The 10279-nt window shown below is 44.1% G+C and overlaps 1 protein-coding gene across 1 annotated transcript; it reads left to right on the forward strand.

Annotated features, from left to right (window-relative positions):
- Positions 1 to 643: 643 nt before the first annotated feature.
- LOC137561845 (olfactory receptor 5B21-like) lies at positions 644 to 1591 on the forward strand. The gene has a single exon (XM_068273201.1). It carries the CDS (start codon positions 644 to 646, stop codon positions 1589 to 1591), a length of 948 nt encoding a protein of 315 aa, XP_068129302.1.
- Positions 1592 to 10279: the final 8688 nt, after the last annotated feature.

Here is a 10279-nt window from a genome sequence, read left to right on the forward strand (position 1 = left end):
TCCTCCGCATCGCCGCTACCCGCCCTCGTCCCTTCCCTCCAATCAGCGGGAGGGAAGGGACGAGGGTGGGTAGCGGCGATGCGGAGGAGGCGGCGGAGCGGCGCTGACAGACAGCGCTAGGGTAAACATTGTGCTGGCGACACGCTGCGTGTCGCTAGCACCGCGGGGGTATAGCAGCGAGCAGGGGGGTCTTTGAGACACACGATGGGGCAACAGAGGCTGGTGTTAGTGTGCCCAACCAGCCTCTGTGCCCCACTAATGTAATACAAAGCCACCTCGGGTTCTCTTTAAGGATCTCTCAGCAATTAGCACTATGGCTAAATGCGACCAGGTCCTGGGTGAGGATTGCAGCCATTTTACTGCTAATAGCATTATTTTAAAAAATAGCCTTTTTTTGGTAAATAATTCCTGTTCGGGTTTTGCAGTATCATTATATTCTACGATGATCTGTTCCCAAAAGAACATAAACTAGTCAGCTCCTTGGGCTTTTTTATTTTTTAACTATTTTTATATTTTAAAAGTGCACTTCATGTAGGACTCAACAAAATATACTCTGTGGTGACCCTTCCCTTGTCTTTTCATTGCTAGCTTACTTTGAACTAAAATGTTGTGCCATACCTCTTGTATCCACAGAGGCAAGTAGATGGACATCAAAAGTAACTCACAAGTGACGGAGTTCGTGTTTTCTGGACTGACCAATGACCATAACCTAATCCCGTTTCTCTTCACTTTTTTCTTGCTTGTTTATTTGGTGACTGTGCTTGGAAATATTGGCTTAATGGTCATTGTCCATGTTTCCGCCAACCTCCACACTCCCATGTACTTCTTCTTGAGCCACCTCTCTGCAGTGGACCTCTTCTACTCTTCAGCTGTAACTCCTAAACTCATATCTGACCTAATTTCTCTGCAGAAGACCATATCGTTTATTGGATGTGCTGCTCAGTTTTTCTTCTTTGCTGCTCTTGCTGGAACAGAGGTCCTCTTGCTTTCAAGCATGTCCTATGATCGATATGCTGCTGTATGCCATCCTCTCCACTATGTCTCCATAATGACCACAAAGAAATGCTTCATTATGGTCAGTTTGTCATTCTCTTTTGGCTTCTTCCAGTCATTAATGCAAACTAGCTGTCTGTTCAGTCTGGAATACTGTGAATCAAATCTTATTGATCATTTCTATTGTGATGTCCCACCCATGCTCCAGTTGTCTTGCTCGGAGACCCTTCTCTGCAACATGTTAAATATTTTACTCATTGGATCTTGTGGCTTCCTATCATTGTTAACAATTTTGGTGACCTACTTCCTGATCTTTTCTGCTGTTTTGCATATAAGCTCTTCGGAGGGCCGAGTGAAAGCATTTAATACCTGTTCCTCCCATCTCCTGTGTGCTACTGTCTTCTATGCGTCAGTTTTCTTTACTTACCTGCGTCCTCCTTCCAGTGTCCTGGAGAATAAAGACAAGGTGGCCTCTGTCTTCTACACAGTGGTGACCCCAATGCTGAATCCTCTCTTCTATAGTCTAAGGAACCAAGAGGTGAAGAGAGCCATTATGCAAGCAATACACAGTACTGAATGCCTGCAAAAAATTCTATAATTTCCCTGAGCGTGGAATGAGGTTGCTGCACATGTATGGAAAATTCTAGCAAATATTGTTACTGTTTATATAAATTTCTACCAAGATTTTTTTAGGAGGGCAAAAAAATGGCCTTCTATGCCCAATATTAGTTTATATTTAATTAAATACACACTGGAAGCCAAGGATCGCACTACACACAGATGGGACAGGTGCTCCCGCATGGTATGAGGTTGTCTAGACCAGATGATGTGCAATAGCCCCTCTGATGAGGCCCGCTATAAGGAAGGGCGAAACAGCTGTTAGGGCAGCAGTCTTGGAGATTCCCTAGGGCATCACCACTTCCATCCAGATCCATGGCCTGCTACCACACATGATTGCCTGCACTGCTAACTTCTTGCTCCCTGCATGCTTTCTAGCTTAGCTCTTAGCTTTAACTGTACCATGATGTATTTTTGAGACTCTTTGGAGTTTTGTCACAGATTGCTGGATGCATAGATGTGATATGTGAATGGCAACCAATAAAGTGGTGTTTTTTTCTTGAAAGTCCCTGCCAATTTTTCTTCTTTTGGTGAAGTCAATGCAGAGTGTGCACAATGTAGGTTTTCCCCCAATAGCCTTTAAAAGGTCTGTGGCCTCAGGTACCCCCCCTACCCCCCCCCCCCCCCCCCCACACACACACACACACACTCACACTACTTTACAGTACAAAGTGTGCATTGCACAGCAACTCTTCCCCCCATCCCTTCCCACTTGTGTCCTGCCAGGCAGCCCTTTATGATAACATAAAGAAAACTCAAGATGAGGTTCAGGTTCAGAATCAGAAAGGACCAGAGGACATGATCGTCGCATGGAAGAAAAATGTTTTAGCCAATTATTTAGGAAAGGGTTCTCTACAGTAAGAGTGATTACGATGTGGAATGCATTGCTACTGGAAGTAGTTAAGGCAAATTCTATACCTGCATTTAAAGGGGGCTTAGATGCTTTCTTTGCATTGAAAGACATCCATGGCTACAATTGCTAGGTAATGCCAAGTGATTTTGATCCAGGCATTTTATCTGATTGCCATCTGGAGTCGAGCAGGAATTTTTTCCCTTTTGGGGCTGATTGGACCATGCCTTGTAAGGTTTTTTCGCCTTCCTCTGGATCAGCAGGGAAATGTGAGGGAGCAGGCTGGTGTTGTACCTTCCTCTGGATCAACAGGGATATGTGAGGGAGCAGGCTGGTGTTGTACTTTGTTCTCTGCTTGAACTCGATGGACGTATGTCTTTTTTCAACCCAAATAACTATGTAACTATGTACTTACCTAAGAAGGCTCCCCATGTCCTCCTCGTTGGTGACATTACTCACCGGAACCTTCCAGAAGATCTGGACCATGTTCCTCTTCATGCACGAGTGTGGCCGTGCTGCACCTGTTCGAGTACAGCCAAGTCTGAGAAGTAGCATGGAGACACCCATGCAGGAGCAGTTCCGGCTTACTGTGCAGGCCTGGCCATTCTCGCACAGGCACAGTACAGCCACACTCATTTCAGAAGAGGAGTGCAGACCCGATTTTAAATCCGACAAGCCCTTGTTGGATTTTTTGAGTGGGTTTCTGCTTGGTAATGGGGGACCACAGGTTGGTATGGAAAGCCGCAACAGGATCCAGAAGCTTCCCTCTTCTTAGCTATGTCTTTCTTACCCCGAGGATTGCCTTTGGTACACTTTAATATGCAGCAGAGTATTTGGGCAGGGGTTGCTATAGCTACCTTTATTACATTCCCAATCTATGGTTCCTCCCACCACTCAGAATAATTGGTAAACAAAATGTATTCAAGTGATGGTAAAAAATACCTTTCATAGAGTTCATCAAGTCTTCAACAAAACCCCTAACCAAATTAAACAGACAGATTAATAAAATAGACTGAAGACTCTTTAGGTATGTAGTAATCATTTATTCAGAGTCTTCTATCAAAACTAAAGTCAACATATGGCAGAAATTTCCAATACAAAGGGCACTGATGGCCATAGATCAAAGCAAGCATGTTACACAACAGGGATATTTGAAAGCTGGTACAAGGAGAATCATTCAAATTAATCAAATTGTGAGATTGAACACAATTATTTTCACCTGAAGAACGTCGCAAAAATCACTGTTAAGTCATGGAGAAAAAAACAGAGGGAGAACCGGGACCCCAATCTAGCGTAATATCTTTAGGTCACCAGGACAAAATATAAAAGGCAAGAAGTATACTCACAAACAAGGGTTGCTGGGTGAGGCAACTACTCGTCAGCGATTGTGGGGGAAGTACCGTCCCCACTCGGCCTTGTATGGTATTATGCTGGTCGCTGCTCCAAAAAAGGGATTCTGTGGTTTATGGGAAAACCCTTTTAAACCAATCCTCCCCCTAAAACTAAGGGGTAAACACTAAGTACTGTAAGAACTGGACGCGCCTGGCCATTTCTAATGTTGTTAATTGTACAGAGATCTCCAAACAGCTTATGTGGTGTCCTACCTTTCAGGGTTCCTGTTCTAGATATATAAGTCAGGATTCAGATGAAAAGTTCAAAAATATTTATCTGTGCACTCAACAACGTGTTTCATGGGAAAAAACACTTCCTCAGGTCAGTAACGTGCCTTTAACTACTTAAAGACCGCCCCACGCCAATGGGCGTGGTCGCGGCGGAAGCCCCAGGACAGCTTAATGCCAACTGGCGTCAAGTTCTGGGGCTGTGATTTGCAGGAGATCGCGCACAGGCTGCGCGCGCATCTCCTGCTCGGGGGGTGGAGCTCCGCCCCGACTTCAGTCTCCGAGCGGTGATTGCCATATATTTACACAGTGCAGCGCTGCGATCAGCAGCAGCGATGCACTGGGGACAGCCGTGTGACACGAGACAGCCGTGTGACACGTGTGACAGCCGTGTGACAGGAGAGCGATCAGCTCTCATAGGCAGAACCCTTTGACAGCCGATTGCCAGGATTGGCTGGCTGGGGGGAGGGAGGGATTAAAAAAAACATATAAAAAGAAAATAGCAAAATTTAATACAAAAATATTAACATAAATATTTATTTAAAATAGACATGGGGGGGGGGGGGGGGGGGAGCGATTACACCCCACCAACAGAGAGCTTTGTTGGTGGGGAGAAAGAGGGGGGGATCACTCATGTGCTGTGTTGTGCGGCCCTGCAGTTTGGCCTTAAAGCTGCAGTGGCCAATTAAGTAAAAAGCAGCCTGGTCTTTAGGGGGGTTTACCACTGCGGTCCTCAAGTGGTTAAAAAACAAACAGTAGCGCTCAGAAATGATACAGATATTGTGTTAAAACAACAACAAACAAACAAAAATATATATATATATATATATATATATATATGAAAATCATCAAAAGTCAAAAACAAATATGTCATTTGTCATATAGAACAACATGGCATTTATGCTGAACATATTCACATAAGCACATAGCATAGAAAATGTAAACATTAAGGACCAGTTCTTGTTTCAAAGATAAAACATGCTGCAGCTATAGTGCCTGCAGAAGCTGTCATATATGGCAAGTTTACAGCAAAATCTTTTTACATTTAAAATATGATAAAACAGATAGCACATACCTTTGGGGAGGAGCAAATTATAAAACGCATTCCAATATATTTGGTATTGTCAAAAAGGGAAGGGCGAGTAATTCTGTGGTTCTCAGTAACTGTATAAGAAGTCTGCTCTAATATATATATAGGAGTGTTCCAGTGCCACAAAATCGAATGCTGCCGATGATAACGTGACAGGGGATAAATGGGTAGGTGCCCACATCTCCTAAGGGGTAGGAGAGACACCTGTGAGAGCTATAATGTAGGTATGGACATTATAAAAAGGGCTGCAGGAAAAGGTAAGTACCAATAAAAGGAGGGAGAATATTCCAATGTACAAAAGAGAAGTGGATGTATGCACAGGACTGCAGGATACAACCTGAGTGCTACTTCCCAATAGGCATCACAGCAATTGTATTCCAAGAACAAGCGGTTGCGCACATCAGGTAAAACATAGCCTTTATTCCATAAAGTTTAAAATTCCATATACTTCACCACCATGGAGAGAGGTACAGGCAGAGAGAGAAAAGGTCAACAGCCGTTTCGCGCCCGTGTGCTGTGGCGCATCGTCAGGACAATTTGCCCCCCAATGTAAATCTCCTTAAATACCCCTCTTACCTCTTGAGGCTGCCCGGATCCATCCCAATGCAATAGGTGGCCATCCGCCCCGTGAAACGCACGCTAATCAATCAGGCGTTGCATGCTCTCCCTGCACGGAATACTTCCGTAGCAGAGGATACCGCTTCCGGGTTGCCACTGTGAGATGGAACGCAAGCGTCGCATAGCGTCATAAGAACGACGAGTCTACAGTCCGAGGGCACTGTTGCCATCCAGTGGCTGAAAAAAGTTATGCATCCCCACCAAGCGGCAACATCTACGCATGCTCACAACTAATACGCCATAGATTGCCATCTAGTGGCCAATTAATAATTAGCAGCCATTTAGAAATTCCATACTTCTAAAAATAAGAATTTCATTGGGATCCGAGATCCACCTCAACAGGCAGGGGGAACACTATCATCGCCTAGACATAAAAGGTCATGTAGGGGTGGATATAAGGGAGAAAAACCATAACATATATTATACATCTATTATGAAAAAACTCACCACCCCACAATATTCAACAGGACCCAATATGTCCAGGGATAGAGTCCTTGTCTATGAAGAAAATACAAGTATTAGAAAAATGTATAACATCAGAGACATTACAAAATCAGAGAGATATTAAATCCAGCCTTAAAAATATTAAAAATGATTATAAACACCTAGACTAACACTATCAAACAACTTAAATAAAAACTGCAAGGTTGTTCTTCTCATTCATGCCCAAAGGGCCAGTAGCCTCAAAAAAATGATATCCAGTAGCTTTCTCATTGCAAGAGCTTTTTGTGCCAGTCCCCACCTCTAACATCCCTCTTAACTTGTTCCAGGCCCAAAAATCTCAATTTAGTAACATCCCCTCCATGAGTATCCCGCATATGTTCAATAACACGGGGCGAACCAACCCCACTGTGGACGGACCTGCAGTGGGCCTGATAGCGGTCCTTCAGCATGTTAGTGGTCTCCCCCACATAGACACGCTGACATGGACACACCAAGGCGTAAACGAGTCCCTTGGTTCTACAATTGATAAACTGCCTGATTCTGCACGTCCGCCCACAGTGGACAAAGTGGCCACCCCAACCATGAAATTACAACATGAGCACTGGTGGCATCGATAATTACCAAGAGGTCTATTTGCACCCAACCAAGAAGTTGTTACTGGATTTCTAAATTCACTGTGGGACAATCTATCTTTTAGATTGGGTACTCTCTTGTAAGATACACAAGGTAACACAGTGCTCTTATTCTGAAGTAATTTATCCTGTTGAATAATCCACCAATTATTAGCAATGGTTTTCTTTATCGTATTATACATGGGTGAATAGGAAAAATGCATGAAAAAACGATTTTGCTCTGTCTGTCGAACCCGGGGGACCAAAAGGGAAGATCTATCTCTACTCGCTGCTCTATCAAAAGCCTGATTAATTAATTTTTCACCATAACCCCTAAGGCTCAGTCTCTCTTTTAATTCACCTGCTTGCTGTAAAAAGTCCTCCCATGTACTGGCATTTCTCCGCAATCTGAGAAATTGACTATAAGGGAGACTTCTGATTGTTGTCGAGGGGTGGTAGCTCGAGGCCTGTAACACAGATTTCACAGCCGTTTTTTTCTTGAAAGTTTTTGTAAGTAAGCCCCCACCTCTGACAACAATGTCCAAGTCCAAAAACTGTAAATGTTGGTCTCCCCAGTGATGGGTGAAAGACATATTAACATCATTTACATTCAAAAAACTCATAAACTGCTCAAATTCACCCTCTGGGCCCTGCCAGACCAACAAGATGTCATCTATGTAGCGGATCCAGAGTTTAATCCGCTCCAGGAATCCATTCCTCGATGAATAAATGGTGTTAGCCTCCCAGTGGCCCATAAAGAGGCCAGCATAGGTGGGGGCCACCGGGCTCCCCATAGCTGTACCGACCTCCTGATGGTACCACTGGCGGTCAAAGAGGAATGAATTCCTGGTGAGGACAAACTCCAGACCCGCCCCAACGAACCACTCCAATGCATCCCCCAATTTTAGTTCTGGCAAGAAAGCACCCACAGCTTGTAACCCATCCTGATGACAAATCCTACTGTACAGGGAAACCACGTCTATAGAGGCTAGATGGTACTCCGCCTGCCATTCAAAGCTATTCAAAATGTTAAGTACTTCAAGGGTATCTCCTACATACGATGGTAGAGAACGTAGAAGGGGCCGTAACTGGTGATCAAGAAATTGGGCCAATGGTTCAGTCAGTGACCCTATAGCCGATACTATCGGTCGGCCCGGTGGGCACTCCAAGGTCTTATGTATCTTTGGGATACAGTACCACACCGGGCTCCGTGGATGTTCTGGTAACAACTTGTTGGCAACAGATCTATCCACAGCCCCATCCATCAAACCCTTGTGTAATATTTTTTTCAATTCCCCTGTATAAGTAGGGATGGGATTTGAAGGCAACTTAGAATACGTGGAACTGTCCTCAAGTTGCCGAAGGCATTCTGTATGATAGTCCTCAGTCTTGAGAATCACAACCCCACCCCCTTTATCCGCTTCTCTAACAGTCAGGTCTGTTCTTTCTTGTAACCACCGTAGGGCATCTCGTTCTGCTCTAGAGAGATTAGGGGCTGCTTTAGGGTAAATTAATGACTTGATATCACTCAAAACCTTCTGGTGGAACAGTTCCACCGACCCCCCCAGGAATAGTCGGGGGATTGAAATGAGACTTATTACCTATACTGTGGGGTAGTGGGCGTTGAATATCAACTTCATTGGGGGTATGGGTTTCTGCTAGTTCACACAGGTCTCGTAAGGTCTGTTGGTCCCAGTAGTCCTCCTGGGGTCCCACCAGCAATGGAACAGTAAACCTGTCATTGTTCACTCTGCTGTCAGTAGTTGTTACTTTTGTAGAAAAGAACCTGTGGAGAGCTAATTTTCTTGTATTAATAAATAGTTCTTGCTCAAATTTAACAAAGTCAAATTCTACCGTGGGGCAAAAATTCAACCCTTTTCCCAACACAGAAAGGACAGCTTCACTCAAAGGGGTGTCAGATAGATTGTATACTTTTAATTCCGCTTGTTCCTTTCCGACCGTCTCACTTGTGGTTTGGTCCAAGCCACCTGTTTCAAGATCCCTTTATGGCCTCCTTTTGCCCCTCCTGTTTTTCTTTTTTCTAAAGGGACCTCCTCTTCTGACGAGGAGCCTCCATTCACTGTTGTATTATAGGAGCTACCAGGGGATGATTGAGGGGACCCCACTCCAGAGCTCCCACCTGAAGGATTACGTCTCCTACTCTTTTTGTTCTTATTTTTAGGACTACGAAAATAGTTATCCTGTCTCCATGTGAAGACCTTATGTTGTTCATAGTCCATACGATCCCTAGAGAACTTCGCATTCTTGTCCTTTTTGATTTGCTCCTGGACCGGGATCAACTTTAACTCAAACCTAGCTACACATAATTTGAGGTGATCTTCATCACTTGCAGCAATTATTAGTTGTTTGACTTTTTCAATTTCCTCAGTAATTTCCTGATAGTCAATCTCATCCTCTTCAATCACTAAGTCAAGATATAGTAAAACACATTTTTCAAAAAAGGCATCACACTTGACCTTGGCTGAGGGACGACTTTTCGATTGAATAAGGTGTTTATAAAAACGAATACCCCTCGGGGCCCTCTGAACTGCCTTGTACTTTTTTAAGGTTGCAACAGTCCAGTACTTTCTAAAAGGAGGGAGAATATGTCTCCGTTGTAAGCTCACTTATTAAAAAGCAGAGGACTTGTAAGATTGTGAAGCAATAAAAAGGAGAGGAGAGATCTAACTCTTCCCTAACACCTGGGTGGTCCTGTTTCCGGGCACCATTTGTAAACACTGACACCACACTGTGCTATTAAATAAGGAAGTCTCGCAAGATGACCTGCTGATGTCATCAGGTCTAAACCGTAAGGGTTTGCTGCTGTGTGTTAAAAGTATGGTGGCCCATAAGCAGCAGAGACCTCCCTAGGTTTCGGCGGTCATGCTAAGTGTGGCATAATGAATATTAAAAAAAAAGAAAGCCGAGATTGAGGGCTAAAGATAGTATGGAGCCATAGTGTCTGGATAGTGTAATGGTTAAGGGCTCTGCATCTGGCACAGGGGGGGTATTAAAATCGGGGTTGGACTTTAAAGCAAATCAGCACGGCGTGACAAACAGCAGAGTAGAAAACAGTGCACACTAACTGTCTAACTGTCACAGTGACACTGCTCAGCACAGCAGCACTGCAGTAATCTGTAGTAAACTAACACAGTACTACTCTAACAATTAACTAGCACTGCAGTACTAACTACACAATAACACAGTAATCCTATTCCCTAAGGCTAATAGCAGGCCCGGCCTGTGTGCACAGCACACACAGACACAGACAGGACCTCTAGCAGCTGCTGCAGCACAGACTCTGACTGTCACTGAATGAAATCAAGCTAGCTAACTAATAAACAATAGAACACTTTAATCAGTGATGCAAAGCAAGGAGTTGTACCAGCTAGTTTCAGCGCATATCTTCAGCTGTTGTATACTTAGCAAAGCCAAC

This window comes from Hyperolius riggenbachi, chromosome 3 (genome assembly GCF_040937935.1).
Source record: "Hyperolius riggenbachi isolate aHypRig1 chromosome 3, aHypRig1.pri, whole genome shotgun sequence".
NCBI classification, from domain to species: domain Eukaryota; kingdom Metazoa; phylum Chordata; class Amphibia; order Anura; family Hyperoliidae; genus Hyperolius; species Hyperolius riggenbachi.

Bases quoted from the DNA above. Each gene is read 5' to 3' on its own strand.
- LOC137561845 (XM_068273201.1), top strand. From the start codon at position 644: ATGGACATCAAAAGTAACTCACAAGTGACGGAGTTCGTGTTTTCTGGA.